Source organism: Neoarius graeffei, chromosome 1 (assembly GCF_027579695.1).
Source record: "Neoarius graeffei isolate fNeoGra1 chromosome 1, fNeoGra1.pri, whole genome shotgun sequence".
Taxonomy (NCBI): domain Eukaryota; kingdom Metazoa; phylum Chordata; class Actinopteri; order Siluriformes; family Ariidae; genus Neoarius; species Neoarius graeffei.
In genome coordinates this window covers 7829552-7854056 of record NC_083569.1, presented here as the reverse complement: position 1 = coordinate 7854056, position 24505 = coordinate 7829552, and the positions used below count along the sequence as shown (strand labels likewise).

Sequence of the window (24505 nt, the reverse complement as noted above, 5' to 3'; positions counted from 1 at the left end):
TCATCAAATATCAAAAATCGTTGTCTTAAGAACTGAAAACATCGTAGCGGAGTCAGGGGTATCATCAAGTATCAGAAATCGTTGTCTTAAGAATTGAAAACATTGTAGCAGAGTCAGGGGTATCATCAAATATCGAAAATCATTGTCTTAAGAACCGAAAACATCGTAGCAGAGCCAGGAATATCGTAAAATATTGAAAATCATTGTCTTAAGAACTGAAAACTTCATAGTAGTGTCGGGGGTATCATCAAATATTGAAAATCATTGTCTTAAGAATTGAAAACATCGTAGCGGAGTCAGGAATATCGTCAAATATTGAAAATTGTCTTCAAAGCTGAAAACATCATAGAGTCCGGGGCATCGTCAAATATCGAAAATCATTGTCTTAAGAACTGAAAACTTGATAGCAGTGTCGGGGGTATCATCAAATATTGAAAATCATTGTCTTAAGAATTGAAAACATCGTAGTGGAGTCAGGGATATCGTCAAATATCGAAAATCGTTGTCTTAAGAACCGAAAACATCGTAGCGGAGTCAGGAATATTGTCAAATATTGAAAATCGTTGTCTTAAGAACCGAAAACATCGTAGTGGAGTCAGGAATATTAAATATCGAAAATCGTCTTAAAAACTGAAAACATCATAGAGTCCGGGGTATCGTCAAATATCGAAAATCATTGTTTTAAGAACTGAAAACTTGATAGCAGTGTCGGGGGTATCGTCAAATATTGAAAATCATTGTCTTAAGAATTGAAAACATCGTAGCGGAGACGATGGTATCGTCAAATATCGAAAATCGTTGTCTTAAGAACTGAAATCGTATCGTGGCGGAGTCAGGGATATCGTCAAATATTGAAAATCGTTGTCTTAAGAACTTAAAACTTCATAGCAGTGTCGAGGGTATCATCAAATATTGAAAATCATTGTCTTAAGAATTGAAAACATCGTAGCGGAGTCAGGAATATCGTCAAATATTGAAAATCGTCTTCAAAGCTGAAAACATCATAGAGTCCGGGGCATCGTCAAATATCGAAAATCATTGTCTTAAGAACTGAAAACTTGATAGCAGTGTCGGGGGTATCGTCAAATATTGAAAATCATTGTCTTAAGAATTGAAAACATCGTATCGGAGTCAGGAATATCGAAAATTGTCTTAAGAATTGAAAACATCGTAGTGGAGTCAGGGATATCGTCAAATATTGGAAATTGCTGTCTTAAAAATTGAAAAAACAACATCGTAGCGGAGTCAGGAATATTGTCAAATATTGAAAATCGTTGTCTTAAGAACCGAAAACATCGTAGTGGAGTCAGGAATATTAAATATCGAAAATCGTCTTAAGAACCGAAAACATCGTAGTGGAGTCAGGAATATCAAATATCGAAAATCGTCTTAAAAACTGAAAACATCATAGAGTCCGGGGTATCGTCAAATATCGAAAATCATTGTCTTAAGAACTGAAAACTTGATAGCAGTGTCGGGGGTATCGTCAAATATTGAAAATCATCGTCTTAAGAATTGAAAACATCGTAGCGGAAATATCGAAAATCGTTGTCTTAAGAACTGAAATTGTATCGTGGCGGAGTCAGGGATATCGTCAAGTATTGAAAATCGTTGTCTTAAGAACTTAAAACTTCATAGCAGTGTCGGGGGTATCATCAAATATTGAAAATCATTGTCTTAAGAACCGAAAACATCGTAGCGGAGTCAGGAATATCGTCAAATATTGAAAATCGTCTTAAAAGCTGAAAACATCATAGAGTCCGGGGCATCGTCAAATATCGAAAATCATTGTCTTAAGAACTGAAAACTTGATAGCAGTGTCGGGGGTATCATCAAATATTGAAAATCGTTGTCTTAAGAACTTAAAACTTCATAGCAGTGTCGGGGGTATCGTCAAATATTGGAAATTGTTGTCTTAAAAATTGAAAAAACAACATCGTAGCGGAGTCAGGAATATTGTCAAATATCGAAAATCGTTGTCTTAAGAACCGAAAACATCGTAGCGGAGTCAGGAATATTGTCAAATATTGAAAATCGTTGTCTTAAGAACCGAAAACATCGTAGTGGAGTCAGGAATATTAAATATCGAAAATCGTCTTAAGAACTGAAAACATCGTAGTGGAGTCAGGAATATCAAATATCGAAAATCGTCTTAAAAACTGAAAACATCATACAGTCCGGGGTATCGTCAAATATCGAAAATCGTTGTCTTAAGAACTTAAAACTTCATAGCAGTGTCGGGGGTATCGTCAAATATTGAAAATCATTGTCTTAAGAATTGAAAACATCGTAGCGGAGACGATGGTATCGTCAAATATCGAAAATCGTTGTCTTAAGAACTGAAATCGTATCGTGGCGGAGTCAGGGATATCGTCAAATATTGAAAATCGTTGTCTTAAGAACTGAAAACTTGATAGCAGTGTCGGGGGTATCGTCAAATATTGAAAATCATTGTCTTAAGAATTGAAAACATCGCAGCGGAGTCAGGGGTATCGTCAAATATAGCTCCATGCCATCACTGATCATTTTCCTATAACAGCACATCATGAAGTGCTCCATTCCTCACCTACTGTCACACACTACCCAGTCAGCGTCAGTGCTGAGCTGAGAAAGTTCCAGCACCCAGATCATGTCTGCTCAGTCATGGTCGCTTTCTGTTGACGGCAGGAATAAGAGAGAGGCTGAGAAAGTGACAGAATTATAATATGGTTGGGGATGGAAAAGTATCCACAGTATGATGCAATAACTGGGTTCTAGTACATCACTGTTCCACTATATCTCCTTAAATTCAATTATACGCTTTGGGGAAATGGTGACAATGCTCCCCCCCCCCGGATCCCGCCTCTAATTATTACCTGTAAAAAAAAGTAGCTTCATCAGCTGTATAACTTTAAAGCCGAGTTCTCCTTGGTATGATATACGGACAGTTCCTCGTTGAAAATACCTGCATGACGTCGCACCTCGAGAGATTAAAAAGCTTCGCTGATGCTCCGGTCACGCCAATAAAACGACTCGAGAGAGAGAGAAGATCAATTCAGCATAAGTCACTGTCCAATGGCTTTGCCATTTAGGAACCATAAAAAACAGCTAACCCGAAGAAATGACAAGAGCTGTGAAAGCTATTTCAATCAATTTACAACAGTCTCATACACTACACACACACAAACACACACACACACACACACGCGGAATCTGGAAATTGGATCACGGCGTGTCAACAGCAGAGACGGGCCGCCGCTCTCGCATACAGATGCGATCATAAATGGATCATCGGCATGCGGTTCCATGCGAGAGCGTCGCCCTTTGCGCCCACGCACACACTGGCACACTCCTACACACTCCATACTCTGTGCGTTACGCTCGGCTCAGCTTGCTCGCCGCATTAAAAAGCTCATTAGCGGGCCAATTAAAGCTGCTGCTCTCTCTTAGTTTCTCCTCCATCTCCCTTATTAGGCTCGCTACATCTGCCGTGGCCGAGGTCTTCGCCATCGCTGCTTAAGGACCAGTGTGTGAAAAGAAACACACACAAAAGAAAAACCCAGTGTTGTTCATATCTACCTGGTTTTGGGAGACTTTGTTCAAAATGAACATTTAAAAAAAAAATTACATGAATATTTTTTAATTAAAATAATTAATATATACATAGATTAAAATTTTTATTCATTTATATATTTGGAAATTTTATGATGCATAATTAAAATAGAACTACATCACTATGTAGATAAATTAAAACCATTAAAATAAAATGTTAGTTGTATTTTTTTGTTTTTAAAAAGATGCTACGTTTAAAATTATAATAATTCCAAGTAAATTAAATTAAAAAAAAAAACCCTGAATAAATAATAAATTTCATACGGAAGCCGCAAGAGGCCCTTCATATAATCCTTTTTTTTAATTCACCTTGTTATCCCGAGATAACAACATAATTAATTCAGGATCTCGAGAAAACACAACACAACTAATTCGAGATTTCAAGAAAACAAAACCGTTATTCCAGGATAACAACATAATTAATCCAGGATCTCGAAAAAACAACACAACTAATTCGAGATCTCGAGAAAACAAAACCGTTATTCCGAGATAACGACATAATTAATTCAGGATCTCGAGAAAACACCACAACTAATTCGAGATCTCGAGAAAACAAAACCGTTATTCCGAGATAATGACATAATTAATTCAGGATCTCGAGAAAACACAACACAACTAATTCGAGATCTCGAGAAAATAAAACCGTTATTCCGAGATAACGACATAATTAATTCAGGCTCTCGAGAAAACAACACAACTAATTTGAGATCTCGAGAAAACAAAACCGTTATTCCGAGATAATGACATAATTAATTCAGGATCTCGAGAAAACACAACACAACTAATTCCAGATCTCGAGAAAACAAGACCGTTATTCCGGGATAACGACATAATTAATTCAGGATCTCGAGAAAACAACACAACTAATTTGAGATCTCGAGAAAACAAAACCGTTATTCCGGGATAACGACAATTAATCCAGGATCTCGAGGAAACAACACAACTAATTTGAGATCTCGAGAAGACAAAACCGTTATTCCGAGATAACGACAATTAATTCAGGATCTCGAGAAAACAACACAACTAATTTGAGATCTCGAGAAAACAAAACCATTATTCCAGGATAACGACAATTAATCCAGGATCTCGAGGAAACAACACAACTAATTTGAGATCTCGAGAAAACAAAACCGTTATTCCGAGATAACGACATAATTAATTCAGGATCTTGAGGAAACAACACAACTAATTTGAGATCTCGAGAAAACAAAACCGTTATTCCGAGATAACGACATAATTAATTCAGGATCTCGAGAAAACACCACAACTAATTTGAGATCTCGAGAAAACAAAACCGTTATTCCGGGATAACATAATTAATTCAGGATCTCGAGAAAACAACACAACTAATTTGAGATCTCGAGAAAACAAAACCGTTATTCCGGGATAACAACATAATTAATTCAGGATCTCGAGAAAACACCACAACTAATTCGAGATCTCGAGAAAACTAAACCGTTATTCCGGGATAACAACATAATTAATTCAGGATCTCGAGAAAACAACACAACTAATTCGAGATCTCGAGAAAACAAAACCGTTATTCCGGGATAACAACATAATTAATTCAGGATCTCGAGAAAACAACACAACTAATTCGAGATCTCGAGAAAACAAAACCGTTATTCCGAGATAACGACACAATTAATTCAGGATCTCGAGAAAACACCACAACTAATTTGAGATCTCGAGAAAACAAAACCGTTATCCCGAGATAACGACATAATTAATTCAGGATCTCGAGAAAACAACACAACTAATTCGAGATCTCGAGAAAACAAAACCGTTATTCTGAGATAACGACATAATTAATTCAGGATCTCGAGAAAACAACACAACTAATTTGAGATCTCGAGAAAACAAAACCGTTATCCCGAGATAACGACACAATTAATTCAGGATCTCGAGAAAACAACACAACTAATTCGAGATCTCGAGAAAACAAAACCGTTATCCCGAGATAACGACATAATTAATTCAGGATCTCGAGAAAACAACACAACTAATTCGAGATCTCGAGAAAACAAAACCGTTATTCCGAGATAACGACATAATTAATTCAGGATCTCGAGAAAACAACACAACTAATTTGAGATCTCGAGAAAACAAAACCGTTATTACGAGATAACGACATAATTAATTCAGGCTCTCGAGAAAACAACACAACTAATTCGAGATCTTGAGAAAACAAAACCGTTATTCTGAGATAACGACGTAATTAATTCAGGATCTCGAGAAAACAACACAACAAATTCGAGATCTCGAGAAAACAAAGCCGTTATTCCGAGATAACGACTTAATTAATTCAGGATCTCGAGAAAACAACACAACTAATTTGAGATCTCGAGAAAACAAAACCGTTATTCCGAGATAACGACACAATTAATTCAGGATCTCGAGAAAACAACACAACTAATTCGAGATCTCGAGAAAACAAAACCGTTATCCCGAGATAACGACATAATTAATTCAGGATCTCGAGAAAACAACACAACTAATTCGAGATCTCGAGAAAACAAAACCGTTATTCCGAGATAACGACATAATTAATTCAGGATCGCGAGAAAACACAACACAACTAATTTGAGATCTCAAGAAAACAAAACTGTTATTCCAGGATAACAACTTAATTAATCCAGGATCTCGAGAAAACAACACAACTAATTTGAGATCTCGAGAAAACAAGACCGTTATTCCGGGATAACGACATAATTAATTCAGGATCTCGAGAAAACAACACAACTAATTTGAGATCTCGAGAAAACAAAACCGTTATTCCGGGATAACGACAATTAATCCAGGATCTCGAGGAAACAACACAACTAATTTGAGATCTCGAGAAGACAAAACCGTTATTCCGAGATAACGACAATTAATTCAGGATCTCGAGAAAACAACACAACTAATTTGAGATCTCGAGAAAACAAAACCATTATTCCAGGATAACGACAATTAATCCAGGATCTCGAGGAAACAACACAACTAATTTGAGATCTCGAGAAAACAAAACCGTTATTCCGAGATAACGACATAATTAATTCAGGATCTCGAGGAAACAACACAACTAATTTGAGATCTCGAGAAAACAAAACCGTTATTCCGAGATAACGACATAATTAATTCAGGATCTCGAGAAAACACCACAACTAATTTGAGATCTCGAGAAAACAAAACCGTTATTCCGGGATAACATAATTAATTCAGGATCTCGAGAAAACAACACAACTAATTTGAGATCTCGAGAAAACAAAACCGTTATTCCGGGATAACAACATAATTAATTCAGGATCTCGAGAAAACACCACAACTAATTCGAGATCTCGAGAAAACTAAACCGTTATTCCGGGATAACAACATAATTAATTCAGGATCTCGAGAAAACAACACAACTAATTCGAGATCTCGAGAAAACAAAACCGTTATTCCGGGATAACAACATAATTAATTCAGGATCTCGAGAAAACAACACAACTAATTCGAGATCTCGAGAAAACAAAACCGTTATTCCGAGATAACGACACAATTAATTCAGGATCTCGAGAAAACACCACAACTAATTTGAGATCTCGAGAAAACAAAACCGTTATCCCGAGATAACGACATAATTAATTCAGGATCTCGAGAAAACAACACAACTAATTCGAGATCTCGAGAAAACAAAACTGTTATTCTGAGATAACGACATAATTAATTCAGGATCTCGAGAAAACAACACAACTAATTTGAGATCTCGAGAAAACAAAACCGTTATCCCGAGATAACGACACAATTAATTCAGGATCTCGAGAAAACAACACAACTAATTCGAGATCTCGAGAAAACAAAACCGTTATCCCGAGATAACGACATAATTAATTCAGGATCTCGAGAAAACAACACAACTAATTCGAGATCTCGAGAAAACAAAACCGTTATTCCGAGATAACGACATAATTAATTCAGGATCTCGAGAAAACAACACAACTAATTTGAGATCTCGAGAAAACAAAACCGTTATTACGAGATAACGACATAATTAATTCAGGCTCTCGAGAAAACAACACAACTAATTCGAGATCTCGAGAAAACAAAACCGTTATTCCGAGATAACGACATAATTAATTCAGGATCGCGAGAAAACACAACACAACTAATTTGAGATCTCAAGAAAACAAAACTGTTATTCCAGGATAACAACTTAATTAATCCAGGATCTCGAGAAAACAACACAACTAATTTGAGATCTCGAGAAAACAAAACCGTTATTCCGGGATAACAACATAATTAATTCAGGATCTCGAGAAAACAACACAACTAATTTGAGATCTCGAGAAAACTAAACCGTTATTCCGGGATAACAACATAATTAATTCAGGATCTCGAGAAAACAACACAACTAATTTGAGATCTCGAGAAAACTAAACCGTTATTCCGGGATAACAACATAATTAATTCAGGATCTCGAGAAAACAACACAACTAATTCGAGATCTCGAGAAAACAAAACCGTTATTCCGAGATAACGACACAATTAATTCAGGATCTCGAGAAAACACCACAACTAATTTGAGATCTCGAGAAAACAAAACCGTTATCCCGAGATAACGACATAATTAATTCAGGATCTCGAGAAAACAACACAACTAATTCGAGATCTCGAGAAAACAAAACTGTTATTCTGAGATAACGACATAATTAATTCAGGATCTCGAGAAAACAACACAACTAATTTGAGATCTCGAGAAAACAAAACCGTTATCCCGAGATAACGACACAATTAATTCAGGATCTCGAGAAAACAACACAACTAATTCGAGATCTCGAGAAAACAAAACCGTTATTCCGAGATAACGACATAATTAATTCAGGATCTCGAGAAAACACCACAACTAATTTGAGATCTCGAGAAAACAAAACCATTTTTCCGAGATAATGGCATAATTAATTCAGGCTCTCGAGAAAACAACACAACTAATTCGAGATCTCGAGAAAACAAAACCGTTATCCTGAGATAACGACATAATTAATTCAGGATCTCGAGAAAACAACACAACTAATTCGAGATCTCGAGAAAACAAAACCGTTATTCCGAGATAACGACGTAATTAATTCAGGATCTCGAGAAAACACAACACAACTAATTCGAGATCTTGAGAAAACAAAACCGTTATTCCGAGATCTCGAGAAAACAAAACAATTATTTCATGATCTCGAGTAAACAGCTGAGAAATGGTTCATTCAGGTGCGCCAAGAGACTTGTGATATGCTGACTTTGGGGCTATTTCTCATTCTGTATAGACGCAACTTTGGTCATTAGAATGTCTGGAATAATCGATCACCTAATAAGGCAATATTTTGATCAGGGGTTGACACAGGCAGAGATTGCATTAAGTCTTTTAATAAGGGATCATTTCAAAATTAGTCCGCGGCACCTCCGCAGAAGACTGGCCCGGCTTCGTCTCTACCGACGGAGATACAGTGATCCAGCTGAGATCATGAAATAATTGTTTTGTTTTCTCGAGATCTCGAATTAGTTGTGTTGTTTTCTCGAGATCCTGAATTAATTATGTCGTTATCTCGGGATAACAAGGTGAATAAAAAAAAGATTATATGAAGGGCCTCTCACGGCTTCCGTACTTTCAGGAATAGATAAAAAAAAAATTATTATTATTTTTTTTAAAAACGATGTGTGTATTATAAAACTAAGGCTAAAGATATACATCTTCTTGCTAGTCGTCACCGTTTAACAGAATGACGGTAGTCATTTTCTTCGGAAGCTCGTTAATCGGGTGGAATACACGGACGGGGTTCAGGATCAGCGCTGTGACAGCTGCTCGTTGCGAGAGGGTATGGCTCGGGTGAGAGGCGCTTGGGGGGGTAAATGATGATTGGCATAGTGAGTCATGGGGCAGCGCTCGGCTTCACACACACACACACACACACTGCTCATCAGATGACACCGTGTTTGTTCACTCTACTGTTTGGTTGCACAATGTGTACTATGAAGCCACGATCAAGAACTATTATTTAGCGTTTACCGTAAAACCCTGTGTATATGCGCATGACCATCTACAGCGCAGTCTGACAACTAAATAGGCGTCGTGTCCGTCCTGAATGTAGTTCACGTACTGAAAAGTCAGATTGTATAGCTCTTGTTAAATTGCTAAATCGTTTTTCGCTTCTTCTTCTTCTTCTTCAAATAAATTCACAACAATGCGACTTGACACATGACGGATTCATTAATAAACGAATACGTGCTCTTCTCAACTGCGCCGAAAAGGCGAGTGGAATGACAAGTCGCTAATTATTTTTAATTACCGCAGCGATATATTACAATAGGTGCTTCATTAGACTTTTCTCAAGAGACGCGCAGATAAACGCGCGCTCAATAAGGAAAAATTTCAGTCTGACGCGTCAGTCAGTCAGACGCACTCGTTAGCAAACGCACCCCTAAGACTTTTGACCTTCAGTGACAAATTAAATTCAGAACAATGTTACATAAAGCCCTAAGCGTAAGTGTTGTGACTAATCAGCTTTGTGAGTACAGACACTGAAATAATTCTCACACACACTTACCCTGAGTGTGCGGAGGTGAGCGTTTTGAGGCTGGCGGCGTTGCGCAGCAGCTTGTCCAGCGTGCTAACGATGTGGGCGAAGCGTGGCCGTGCGTTACGCTCCTTCAGCCAGCACTCGAGCATCAGTTGATGAAGAACGGCTGGGCAGTCCATAGGTGGAGGAAGCCTGTAGTCCTGCTCCACCGCGTTCATCACCTACGAGGACGAGAAAAAGGTCATGCTGGATGTCAAGTGCAATACTTGGAGAGCGTAGATTTTAAAAACGACCAATAAGTCACATCCTCATGTGGAATATTAGGAATTATGGCTGCAGCAAGCTGCAGCTTGGAATCGCTACATCACTTCATCTTCAGCACATAAAGAATATATATTTTTTCATCATACAGTGGACAGAAAAAGTCTACACACCCTGTTAAAATGATCGGTTTTTCTGATGTAAAAAAAAAAAATTTGTACAATAATCTGGTTGCATAAGTGTGCACACCCTTAAACTAATACTTTGTCGAAGCACCTTTTGATTTAATTACAGCATTCAGTCTTTTTGGGTTCACACCTGCCATCAATTATTAAAATGACTCTAACCCCAAATAAAGTTCAGACGTTTCCTCAGTTGCGTCCTCCAGCAAAAGCCAGGGTTCACAGAGAGCTTACAAAGCATCTCATTGTTGAAAGGTATCAGTCGGAAGGGTGCACAAACATTTCCACGGCATTAGATATACCATGGAGCACAGTGAAGACAATATGAGACAACAGTGACGTTACCGAGAACTGGACGTCCCTCCAAAATTGATGAAAAGACGAGACGAAAACTGGTCAGCGAGGCTGCCGAGAGGCCTACAGCAACACTGAAGGAGCTGCAGGAACTTCTGGTGAGTACTGGTTGTGTACTACGTGCGACGACAATCTCCCGTATTCTCCATATGTCTGGACTATGAGGTAGGGTCAAATATCCCTTTTCCACCAAATCAGTTCCAGGGCTGGTTCGGGGCTGGTGCTGGTTCACAACTCGTTCAACTTGCGAGCCAGCTGAGAACCAGTTTGCTTTTCCATAGCTCGCGGTGCTAAGGGAAGCCACGTCATTACGTCGCTGTATACGTCAGTTACGTCGCTACGTTTGCATAAACCTTGGTGCAAACATCGAAGCAAAAACAACACGGAAGAAGCCGCAGCAACAACAATATTAATGGATGACTTTGCGTTTGTACAGCTGCTGCTTCTCGTCGCTTAAAAATGGCGATCTTTTGCGGTCTTGTTATTGTTGTTGGTCTTAACAACTCCGCCCCCCCCCAGAACCCCCTGAGAACCAGTTTGCTTTTCCATAGCTCGCGGTGCTAAGGGAAGCCACGTCATTACGTCGCTGTATACGTCAGTTACGTCGCTACGTTTGCATAAACCTTGGTGCAAACATCGAAGCAAAAACAACACGGAAGAAGCCGCAGCAACAACAATATTAATGGATGACTTTGCGTTTGTACAGCTGCTGCTTCTCGTCGCTTAAAAATGGCGATCTTTCGCGGTCTTGTTATTGTTGTTGGTCTTAACAACTCCGCCCCCCCCCCAGAACCCCCTGAGAACCAGTTTGCTTTTCCATAGCTCGCGGTGCTAAGGGAAGCCACGTCATTACGTCGCTGTATATGTCAGTTACGTCGCTACGTTTGCATAAACCTTGGTGCAAACATCGAAGCAAAAACAACACGGAAGAAGCCGCAGCAACAACAATAATATTAATGGATGACTTCGCGTTTGTACAGCTGCTGCTTCTGGTCGCTTAAAAATGGCGATCTTTCGCGGTCTTGATATTGTTGTTGTTGGTCTTAACAACTCCGCCCCGCCCCCCCCCCCCCCCGCCCCCCCCCCCCCCCGCTGACGTAAGCGGTTCTTTCCTCTGGCCCAGCAAAGAGTTGGTGCTAGCCTGGAACCGGTTTTTCTGGCCCCAGAGCCAGTTCTTTGTCAGTGGAAACAGAAAACCCGGTTCCAAACTAAGCACTGGCCCCGAACCAGCCCTGGAACTGCTTTGGTGGAAAAGGTGCAAAAGAAAAACATCCAGGCCCGGCTAAATTTTGCAAAACATCAACTCTCCCAAAAGCATGTGGGGGGGAAAAACGTGTCATGGCGTGATGAAACCAAGGTTGAACTTTTTGGCCACAATTCCAAAAAGGTTTGGCACAAAAACAACACCATAGCCACGGTGAAGCATGGTGGTGGCAGCATCATGGTTTGGGGTTGTTTTTCTTCAGCTGGACCAGGGGCTTTAGTCAGTCAGGGTGGAGGGAATTATGGACAGTTCTAAACACCAGTCAATTTTGGCTTTCGAAAGCTGAAGATGAAGAGCACGACAATGACCCCAAGCATACACTGAAATCAACAAAAGAACGGCTTCGCCTGAAGAAAATTCAAGCTTTGGAACGGCCCAGACCTAGTCTGGTTAACACCAGACCATATCACAAGTGAAATATGGTCTGGAATCCGCCTATTGAATTTCTCGTAGGGGAGGTGTGGTTTACGATTGTCAACGGACGTTTATTGGACGTTGCGAACGTCTATCATTTGGCGTATACGTAGCCCATGGCCAATCATGTACCAGTTGTACCCGGTGACGTAGTTAGAGCGACGAAGAGGCGAAGAAGAGAAGGAAAGAGAAAGAGAAGGCAAAACAAAAATAGGAAAACAATGGCACCGAACGATTACTGCCAAACGCTGTTCTTTTTTTAAAACAAACTTTCGCTCTAAACTATTCAGAACAGTGTCTAAAGCTTGATCGAAAGTTTGGTTCGTATCGCTCGCCGCCATGTTAAACGTGATCCGTAAACAGTCCCAAATAAACTACAAGCTTCCGTTTGTCGAGTAGTACGCGTCACCGTCTTTCCACCCCTCCCCACTCTCTGATTGGCTCCCTAACTCAGGCGAGCCTTTAGACCATAGTTTCCATGCTGTCTTTTCAGATCGGAACGATTGTGCAAAGCAGCATGGGATTTCCCAGGCTAGCCCAGACCTAAATCCAGTTGAAAATCTGTGGGGTGACCCGAAGAAGGCTGTGCACAAGACACGCCCTCGCAATCGGACAGATTTGGAGCGATTTTGCAAGGAAGCGTGGGCAAAGTCTAGATGTGGCAGGCTGATAGACTCCAACCCAAAAAGACCGAATGCTGTAATTAAAATCAAAAAGGTGCTTCGACAAAGTATTAGTTTAAGGCTGTGGAACCAACTTATTGTACTTTTTTTTAAAGATATTTTTGGGGGCTTTTTTCACCTTTATTGGATAGGACAGTGTAGAGACAGGACAGGAAATGAGTGGGAGCGAGAGACAGGGAGGGATCGGGAAATGACCTCGGGTTGGAATCGAACCCGGTTCCCCGGATTTAGGGTATGGCGCCTTAGCCGCCTTAGCCACCTGAGCCACGACACCCCAGTACTTTTTTTTTTTTAATATACGTTTTTCCCCGTGAACAGATTTTTCAACTGAATTGTACAGGTTATAGGTCACATTAAAGGTGGGAAAAGTTTGGAAATTATTTATCGTGGTCTTTTTTTTTTTTAACATCCACTGTATGTTCTGCATCAAGTCAATAAATCATCATCATCATCATCATCATCCTACTTATGGTTCACATCCCAGAATTCACCGATTCTGAAGTGCCCTTGAGCAAGGCACCTAACCTCCAACTGCTCCCCAGGTGCTGTAGCATAGCTGCCCAATGCTCTGGGTATGCGTGTGTGCTCATTACTCACTTTTGTAGGTTAAATACAGACGAGGAATTTCACTGCATGACAAATAAAGGCTTCTTCTTCTGCTTAACAAATGTTTTCTATGAGTGGAAAGTTCCTGATGGCTCGAATAAACCGGCAAAAATATTATTGTTCACATTTTACTGGCCTTTTGTTCATAATTTTATTTATTTTCACGAAAGTGCTCCCCTGCTGCAAAGAATTCGAGAACCCCACAGCAGGTGAAGCAAAGAGAAGCCTCATTTGTCATGTTGTTTCAAATCCTTCTGAAGGGTTAAAACATTTAAGCCAAAAATGCCAACGTTGCTAATAATGCGCGATGGCTAGTCAAAGCCAGTTAGCATTATGTAAATGAGACTGCGCTGACTGCTTCCCGGGAGATTCTGCTCCAATGGTTAGCCACGTTAGCGCTTTTGGGAGATGTGATAAAGAGACAGCGCATGCAGGTTTAATCCTCGCTTGGCAGTGCCTGCAGAGCGACGCTCCAGTCTACATACACACTCCATCTGTAAGAGTGATAAGGCTGGAGAGTGCGCGCATGTGTGTGTGTGTGTGTGTGTGTGCTGCAGTTTTTCTCGCTCACATCCTGGTTGCTCATGTCCCAGTAGGGCCGCTCTCCGAACGACATCACCTCCCACATGACAATGCCGTAGCTCCATACGTCACTGGCTGTAGTGAACTTGCGGAAGGCGATGGCCTCGGGGGCCGTCCAGCGGATCGGGATTTTTCCACCCTGTGTGCGGAGAGAGAAACGCGCCCACGCGCCACATGAGCCGTTTGACGCCAGCATCAAACTCACCAGATGCCTAATTAGAGTGAAGCCTGAGCAGTTTCTCGCGGGCTTCCCTCCTCGCAGTGCGATCACTGATTTGGCAGAAATCTGACTATGGCACGAGGAGCGTGGACAAAGACACTAATCAGTACACATGCTAATCGCAAAATGTCATGAAAATGTCATGCAAGCTCTGAAATACTGCATCAAGCCTGTGCGTTGTGGTCTGTCAGCTATGAAGGAGGCGGGGTCTATGCGTCTGTCGGACCTAATGAAGGAGGCCTGTTAGTCACAGTGAAGGGGTGTGGCTTCTATCTGTCAGTCTCAATGAAGGAGGCATGGTCTATGTTCTGTCAGTCTTAAGAATGGAGGAGTGGCCTATGTATCCCACAATTTCAGTGGAGGTGTGGTCTATATTCTGAGAGTCTTAAATGATGGAGGAGTGGCCTAGCTATCTGTCAGTCTCAATGAAGCAGGCATGGTCTATGTTCTGTCAGTCTCAGTAATGGAGGAGTGGCCTATCTGTCAGTCTCAATGAAGAAGGCGCGGTCTATGTTCCATCAGTCTTAATAATGGAGGAGTGGCCTATCAGTCTCAGTAATGGAGGAGTGGCTTATCTGTCAGTTTCAGTGAAGGAGGTGCGGTCTATGGTCTGTCAGTCTTCATAATAGAGGAGTGGCCTATTTATCAGTGTCAATGAAGGACGTGTGGTCTGTGGGCCTGTCAGTCTCAATAATGGAGGAGTGGCCTATCTGTCAGTCTCAATGAAGGAGGCGTGGTCTATGGGCCTGTCAGTCTCAATAACGGAGGAGTGGCCTATCTGTCAGGTGTCAATGAAGGAGGCATAGTCTATGGGCCTGTCAGCCTCAATAATGGAGGAGTGGCCTATTTATCAGTCTCAATGAAGGAGGTGTGGTCTGTGGGTCTGTCAGTCTCAATAACGGAGGAGTGGCCTATCTGTCAGTCTCAATGAAGGAGGTGTGGTCTATGGTCCTGTCAGTCTCAGTAACGGAGGAGTGGCCTATCTGTCAGGTGTCAATGAAGGAGGCATGGTCTATGGGCCTGTCAGCCTCAATAATGGAGGAGTGGCCTATTTATCAGTCTCAATGAAGGAGGTGTGGTCTATGGTCCTGTCAGTCTCAATAACGGAGGAGTGGCCTATCTGTCAGTCTCAATGAAGGAGGTGTGGTCTATGGTCCTGTCAGTCTCAATAACGGAGGAGTGGCCTATCTGTCAGTGTCAATGAAGGAGGCGTGGTCTATGGTCCTGTCAGTCTCAATGAAGGAGGTGTGGTCTATGGGCCTGTCAGTCTCAATAACGGAGGAGTGGCCTATCTGTCAGTCTCAATGAAGGAGGCGTGGTCTATGGGCCTGTCAGTCTCAATAACGGAGGAGTGGCCTATCTGTCAGTGTCAATGAAAGAGGCGTGGTCTATGGGCCTGTCAGTCTCAATAACGGAGGAGTGGCCTATCTGTCAGTGTCAATGAAGGAGGCGTGGTCTATGGGCCTGTCAGTCTCAATAATGGAGGAGTGGCCTATCTGTCAGTGTCAATGAAGGAGGCGTGGTCTATGGGCCTGTCAGTCTCAATAATGGAGAGTGGACTATGTCAGTCTCAATGAAGAAGGTGTGGTCTATGGGTCGGTCAGACCTAATTATGGAGTCTTATTCTATTTGTCCGTCACAAGGTGTGGCCTATAAGTCTGTCAGTCCTAATGAAGAAGGCGTGGCTCATGCACCTATTAATTTTAGTCTGTAAGCTCTGATAATGTAGGTGTGGCGCATGTGCCTTTTAGGCCAAATGAAGGGGTTGTGATCTATGTGCGTGGCAGTCCTAATGAATTAGGCATCTTTCACACATTCGGGTGTTGGTCAGATTTTTTTGAAACAAACACTGTAGCACAAACACCTTTTTTTGACAATACGCCCAAAACAACATACCAGCGCCGTAAATAGTAAATAGCTGACATAGCTAGTCAAGTATTTATCAGCCTGCTGCAATAAAGTTTTAATGATAACTGAACTTTTTTTCAGAAAGTTGCTTCATGAACGCACACAAACTAACCAGGGAGCTGGTGTAGGTCGGGTCAGACGAGTTCTCGTCCAGAAAGCGTGAGAGGCCAAAGTCGGAAACTTTGCACACCAGGTTGCTGTTAACGAGGACGTTGCGCGCTGCCAAGTCGCGGTGGACGTAGTTCATGTCAGAGAGGTACTTCATTCCGGCTGCGATGCCTCGCAGCATGCCGACGAGCTGGGTCACCGTGAACCCGCCATCATTGAGCTGGAATGGGAATGACAATATCGCATGTGAGATGATATAGAACATGGTAAGAAAATACAAAATAGTTATACTGATCTAGGAGGTCACAAACAATTACAACCTCAAATCAGAAAAAGCTGGCACAGAAGGGAAAATACAAAAAAAAAAAATGTTTCATTGCAGACAGAATGAACCCAAGATATTTCATGTTTTGTCGCTCAACTTCATTTCGTTTATTAATATACATCCATTCCTGCGTTTCAGGCCTGCAACACATTCCAAAAAAAGTTGGAATGGAGGCAATTTAGGGCTAGTAATGAGGTAAAACAATTAAATAATGATGGGATTTCAAACAAGTGACTGTAATCATGATTTGGTTAAAAAAAATAAATAAAATCTGTATACAGGAGCATAGATGGGCCGAGGATCTCCAGTTTGTCAACAAATATGTGAGAAAATTATTGAAATTTAAAAACAAAATCATGGTAGCCGCGGGGTTTTAAAAAAGTCTTAAATGTAATATTCCAAAATTAAGGCCTTAAAAAGTCTTAAATTGCTTTGCCCAAGTCTTAATTTTTTAAACAAATGTCTTAAATCTACTCATACTATTCTACAATGTGAAAACGTGGGTTTTGCATAACATCAGTGAATTTCTTGGAGTATGCGCAAAGAGAGAAACAATATTGACACATTTTCGCGCTGGCGCAATCGTCGGAGTCTGTGGTGGAGAGGAGACGCCGCGAATCGCGGCATGGGGAAGTGTCGTTTTAATCGGCAGTGGCTTTCAGATGAAAGATATCGTGATTGGGTGAGGGAGGTTCCTGGAAGCGACGTTGAAGCAAGATGCCGTGTTTGTCGAAAGACCTTCAAGTTGTCCACTATAGGTAATTTCGCTTTAGAGTCTCACATGAAGAGCTCAAAAGCACATTGCATCTGCCCTCCACCGCCACCAGCCCATCGCTCAGTTCTGCACGGTTCAATCTCCGAATGCACCTGGAGTTGGCACTAGGACCACTGTCGAACGCCAGCAGCATCAGCCAAGCCAGACATCATCGGCAAGGCTAGCAACAACACAAGGGCCGAGCAGTGGCATGATGGGTGTCGGTGGAACCCCGACACTTCGGGCAGAGGTGCTCTGGATTTTAAAAACAATTACGGAACACCACTCGTACAGCTCGAATGAGGGCATAAGCGAACTCTTTAAGGCTGTGTTCCCAGACTCGGAAGTCGCTACAACATTCTCCTGTGGAAAAAACAAAACGTCTTACATAACAAAATTCGGTCTTGCTTGTCTTGAATGTGAAGATTTGACAAGCAATGCACATAATGACTTTTAAGTATATAACTTTTATTGGGAATTTGATCTGGTGTTCTACAACTGCATAATGGGTCTTAATTCTCATTTAAGTGGTCTTAAAAAAAAAAGTCTTAAATTTATGGTGGTCAAACCTGGGGAAACCCTGAAAATGTTCCTCACAGAAAGATACTAAAGGATTTGGATATTTCACCCTCTATGGTGCATAACATCATTAAACAATTCAAGGAATCAGAGTGCGTAAAGGGCAAAGGGCTCAAGCCTAATCTGAACACCTGTGATCTCCGATCCCTCACTGCATCAAGAAGCGTCATTCATCTACAGCTGATAGAACCACATGGGCTCGAGATTACTTTGGCAAACCTTTCTCAAGCTCTACAATACAGAGTTACATCCACAAACGCCAGTTAAACCTTTACTGCGCAAAAAGGAAGCCTTATGTTCACCATGTCCAGAAGCGCCATTGACTTCTCTGAGCTCGGAGGCGTCTGGGATGGACCATCACACAGTGGAAACGTCTACTGCGGTCAGATGAATCAGTATTCCAGGTCTTTTTTGTAAGAAATGGACGCCGTGTACTCCGGACCAAAGAGGAAAAGGACCATCAAACTGTTACCAGGAACAAGTCCAAAAGCCAGGGTGTGTCACGGTATGGGGTTGTGCCAGTGCCCTTGGTAAAGGTAACTTACACTTCTGTGATGGAGCATTAATGCAGGAAAGTACAGTGAGATTTTAGAGCAACATCTGCTGCCTTCAAGATGACATCTTTTCCAGGGAGATTTCAACAAGACAATGCAAAACCACATTCTGCACACATTACAAAGCAGGAGCTGCGGAAGAAGACGGCGTGTCTCCTCTGTCCACAATAGAGAATGTGCGTGGAATTTGGAAACGAAAAATATGACAATGACGACCCCGTACTGTTGCACACCTTAAGACCTGTTTGCAGGAAGAATGGAAGAAAATAACACCTGAAACGCTCCATCACTTGGTGTCTTCAGTCCCTAAACATCTTTTAAGTGCTGTGAGAAGGAATGGCAACATTATAAAGTGGGAAATGTTTCTTTAACGTACGTCCGACCTTTTTTTGGAAACGTGCTGCAAGAATCAAAACGGAAATGTGTTTATTTAGGAAAAGAAAAAGCAAATTCATCAAATTAAACATCAAATAATGTGCTGTTGTGTTGTTTTGAGGTCAAGGACGATTTGCAAAGTATTTTTCAGTTTTAATTTCAATACGCCATCCTAACTTTTTCTGATTTGGGGTGGTATATTTCATAGATGGTGTAGTGGTTAGCGCTGTCGCCTCACAGCAAGAAGGTCCGGGTTCGAGCCCCGTGGCCAGCAAGGGCCTTTCTGTGCGGAGTTTGTATGTTGTCCGCGTGGGTTTCCTCTGGGTGCTCCGGTTTCCTCCACAGTCCAAAGACATGCAGGTTAGGTTAACTGGTGACTCTAAATTGAGCGTAGGTGTGAATGTGAATGGTTGTCTGTGTCTATGGCCGAATCCCATTTCACCCCTTGGACCAACCCCTTGGCCCTTCCCCTCCATTTTGCGTGTTCACGTGAAGGGGTAGGGGTATCCCAATCCCAGTTAACGCGGAGGGGTAGGGGAAGGGGTAGGGCTTCTGTACCCCTCCAAACGGAGATTTTCCTGGAGCTGACTCCGAACGAAGGGGTTTGAGTGATTTCCCACAATGCCATGCGGATTTCAGCGAGATTTCATGCGGATTTCAGAAAGATGGCGGTTCCCGCAGCGAAAGATTGTCATAAATGTATTTTCTCCATTATTTACGTGTTTTAAGTTGTTATCCAGAGGAAACACGCCGCTTGATTCGCTTTCGAGCGGAGAATGAGCAGCGATTTCTGAAATCCAAGCTGCTGCTAAAAAGGTTTGGGAGTGAGTATTGTTTTCGGTTGCTTGACTGCGTACGTTTTGTTCTGTTATTCTCGCTTTTATTGTTTACATGAGTGTTCTGACACCTCATTCTGTCGGATGTGGTGCACGAAGCGCCAAAGATATCCCATTCAGTGGTGTTAGTTAACAAATCACACCCTGCCAGCAGAGATTTCTGGTTCTGCCTCTGGCTCTGACTGTAGCGGCTGGTCGCAGCCAATGACGCATTTGGTCGCGTTTTGCTAACGTAAACGCTGACGGAGGTACGCGATGACGTATGCGATCGTTGAAGGGCTATCCCAATACGTAAGGGTTGAATTTCAAGCCCTATCCCTTGTAGCTCAGTTTCAAGGGGAAGGGGGAGGGGGAGGGGTAGAAATTAGAATTGGGATTGGGCCTAAGTGTCAGCCCTGTGATGACCTGGCGACTTGTCCAGGGTGTACCCCGCCTTTCACCCGTAGTCAGCTGGGATAGGCTCCAACTTGCCTGCGACCCTGTAGAACAGGATAAAGCAGCTAGAGATAATGAGATGAAGTAGACGTGGACGTTTACTTTTGGTGTACGTTCGCGATACGGAGCAGCAGTGCTGCCGAGAAGAAAAGCGTGTCACGGAAACAAGAAACAGCGATTTGACAACTGCTAGTTTGTCAACAAGTCTTTAAAAAAAATAATTCTTGTTGCTATTTGAATTGAGTTCTGTGCTCGGCTGTAAGATGATCCTTTGGAACGTATGGTTATCATTCCTGTCTCAGCAGTGTTTACAGATGCAAGACACCACACCACTCCTGGGCTAATCAGATTAATCTACACCACGGCTTTGCTCGACTGCCCTCGCAGCATTGTGTAATCTACTTCCACATAACCGAGCGACACGGTTAGCAGGCTCTGAGCTAGAACGCCTTCATTCTGCTAATCCTCACATGCATAATGTAGCTGTCATTCATGAAAAGTTTTGATCTCAGGAAAAGGCAGCTGATAATTTGAGCCAAAGAGAAACCTCTAGGACCCGATTCTCAGCTGAGAGACCGCAGGAATCATGCAGAGCCTCAAAGAGGACTCATCATTAGGTCGTTAACAGCTTGCACGTGCTCCTGTTCAGGCACGAGGTTGTTTTTCTGCCATGTTGCTGATGATTCATGAAGTTTGCATTGGTGGGCAGATGAAGAAGTGTGTGTGTGTGTGTGTGTGTGTGGTGTCCTGAGGTAAGAATGATGGTACACTCAGTACTGTTAGAAGATGACTTGAGAGACAGACAGTCCCTTAAGTCTATGGTTGACTCATGTGCTAGATGGCCAGTCTCTTCTAGAAGCTCATTTATCCACTGCAATTTAGGACAGAGGTGACCCAGGGTTCCTGCTGTCAAGAGGAAACCCTGAGGTGGAACCGACTTGTAAGGTGAATTAAGGTTACTTCGAGAAAAGTCCCTTTTGCTCGAGGCTTAGCAACTTCTCCTGTCAGTATGCAAAACTCACAGCGCTACCTGACTGGTTGTCTCTGCTTCATTAATTCAAAGGCACCAAGATTCAGGAAATTAGTTCCCGGTTTGTATTTCAGATGGTGAACGTCATACAAAACAACAAAACCGAATCAAACGGTTTGCAAAAAACTCAAATCACCTCTTGAAAAGTTCCCAAAAAGGTTCCTGCAGTTCTGGTTTTACCGATAATGCCTTAACTCACCCTGAGGAAGGAGTCCAAAGCTCCGTTCTCCATGAACTCGGTAACTATCAGCACCGGGCAGCTCCTGGTCAACACCCCCTCCAGGTGGATGACGTTGGGATGATCAAACTGGCCCATGATGCTCGCCTCGGCCAGGAAGTCACGTCTCTGGTGCTCCGTGTAGCCCGCTTTCAGAGTTTTGATGGCCACGGCCACTTCCTTCCTGCCGGGCTGCTTTAGCCTCCCGCGACACACCTCTCCAAACTCCCCTGTAGGAAAGTTAAGATGGAGGAGTGGTGGAGGGGGAAAAAAAAAAAGGAGCAGGAGAAGACAGGAATATTGATTTGAGCTAAGGGAGGGATGCTTGTCATAAAGGGTTCGGAGATGTTGAGAAGAAAAAGACACACGGATTGGTCATGTTTAAATATGTGGAACAGACAGACAGTATTCGTTCATTCGTTTTTTTTTTTTTTTTTTTAATCATCCCCTGCTGGCCGAAAGGCCCGAAGGGGGATTATGTTCATCCATCCGTCCCAGGAAGGGCTCTCACCTTCTGAAATCAACTCCTCTCTCAATTTTTGGAGGAATTTCACAAAACTTGGCAGGATTCTTTGTTATATGTTGGTAACACGCATATTGTAATTTCGTTCAATTCGGTCACATTTTACCAGAGTTACAGCCCTCGATTAACAAAATTATACTCTGACAATTTCATGAGAGCGTGTTTTCCTTCTGAACTCATCTCCGCTCACAACTTTTGGAGGAATTTCACCAAACTTGGCAAAAGGCCTTGGTGTATGTCGGTACGACGCATACCGTTATTTTGTTCAATTTGGTCGCATTTTAATCAGAGTTGCAGCCCTTGATTAACAACCTTGTTAATCACAATTTCCTGAAGGTGTGCTCGGCTTCTGACATCAACTCCTCTCACAATTTTTGGATGGATTTCCCGAGGCTTGGCAAAAGGCCTTGTTATATGACGGTAATGCGCATATTGCGATTTAATTTCGTTTGTGAAAATTTTCCCAGAGTTTTGATCCTTGATTACATAACTTGTACTTTGGCAATTTCATGAGGGTGTACGTTCTTCTGAAATCAACTCCTCTCTCAATTTGTGGAGGAATTTCACCAAACTTGGCAGAAGGTTTTGTTATACGCAGATTGAAATTTCATTTAATTTGGGCAAATTTTTACCAGAGTTCTGCCCTTGATTATTAACAAACTTGTACTTTGGCAATTTCGTCAAGGTGTGCTTGCTTTCTGAAATCAACTTCCCGTACAATTTTTATTCCCCGCTGGCTGAAAGGCCCAAATGGGGATTATGTCGTGGCGATGTCGGTCCATCCGTCCGTCCCGGGAAGGGTACTCACCTTCTGAAATCAACTCCTCTCACAATTTTTGGAGGAATTTCACCAAACTTGGCAAAAGGCCTTGGTGTATGTCGGTACGACGCATATCGTTATTTTGTTCAATTTGGTCGCATTTTAATCAGAGTTGCGGCCCTTGATTAACAACCTTGTTAATCACAATTTCCTGAAGGTGTGCTCGCCTTCTGACATGAACTCCTCTCACAATTTTTGGATGGATTTCACCAAACTTGGCAGAAGGTTTTGTTATACGCAGATTGAAATTTCATTTAATTTGGGCAATTTTTACCAGAGTTCTGCCCTTGATTATTAACAAACTTGTACTTTGGCAATTTCATCAAGGTGTGCTTGCTTTCTGAAATCAACTTCCCTCACAATTTTTATTCCCGGCTGGCTGAAAGGCCCAAATGGGGATTATGTCGTGGCGATGTCGGTCCATCCGTCCGTCCCGGGAAGGGAACTCACCTTCTGAAATCAACTCCTCTCACAATTTTTGGAGGAATTTCACCAAACTTGGCAAAAGGCCTTGGTGTATGTCGGTACGACGCATATCGTTATTTTGTTCAATTTGGTCGCATTTTAATCAGAGTTGCGGCCCTTGATTAACAACCTTGTTAATCACAATTTCCTGAAGGTGTGCTCACCTTCTGACATCAACTCCTCTCACAATCTTTGGATGGAGTTCCCGAAGCTTGGCAAAAGGCCTTGTTATATGACGGTAATACGCATATTGCGATTTAATTTCGTTTGTGAAAATTTTCCCAGAGTTTTGATCCTTGATTACATAACTTGTACTTTGGCAATTTCATGAGGGTGTACGTTCTTCTGAAATCAACTCCTCTCTTAATTTGTGGAGGAATTTCACCAAACTTGGCAGAAGGTTTTGTTATACGCAGATTGAAATTTCATTTAATTTGGGCAAATTTTACCAGAGTTCTGCCGTTGATTATTAACAAACTTGTACTTTGGCAATTTCATCAAGGTGTGCTTGCTTTCTGAAATCAACTTCCCTCACAATTTTTATTCCCCGCTGGCTGAAAGGCCCGAATGGGGATTATGTCGTGACGATATCGGTCCATCCGTCCATCCCGGGAAGGGTACTCACCTTCTGAAATCAACTCCTCTCACAATTTTTGGAGGAATTTCACCAAACTTGGCAAAAGGCCTTGGTGTATGTCGGTACAACGCATATCGTTATTTTGTTCAATTTGGTCGCATTTTAATCAGAGTTGCGACCCTTGATTAACAACCTTGTTAATCACAATTTCCTGAAGGTGTGCTCGCCTTCTGACATCAACTCCTCTCACAATTTTTGGATGGATTTCCCGATGCTTGGCAAAAGGCCTTGTTATATGACAGTAATACGCATATT

The 24505-nt window shown here is 42.0% G+C and overlaps 1 protein-coding gene across 2 annotated transcripts in view; it reads right to left on the bottom strand.

Annotated features, from left to right (window-relative positions):
- ephb3a (eph receptor B3a) overlaps positions 1-24505 on the bottom strand; it is a 68615-nt gene that overhangs the window by 3192 nt on the left and 40918 nt on the right. For both annotated transcript variants that reach the window (XM_060929164.1, XM_060929173.1), the window contains 4 exons: positions 21788-22035; positions 16705-16920; positions 14454-14603; positions 10146-10339 (listed from right to left, as the gene is read on the bottom strand). In XM_060929164.1, the coding sequence (XP_060785147.1) occupies positions 10146-10339; positions 14454-14603; positions 16705-16920; positions 21788-22035 (808 nt within the window). The remainder of the gene's footprint in view (positions 1-10145; positions 10340-14453; positions 14604-16704; positions 16921-21787; positions 22036-24505) is intronic.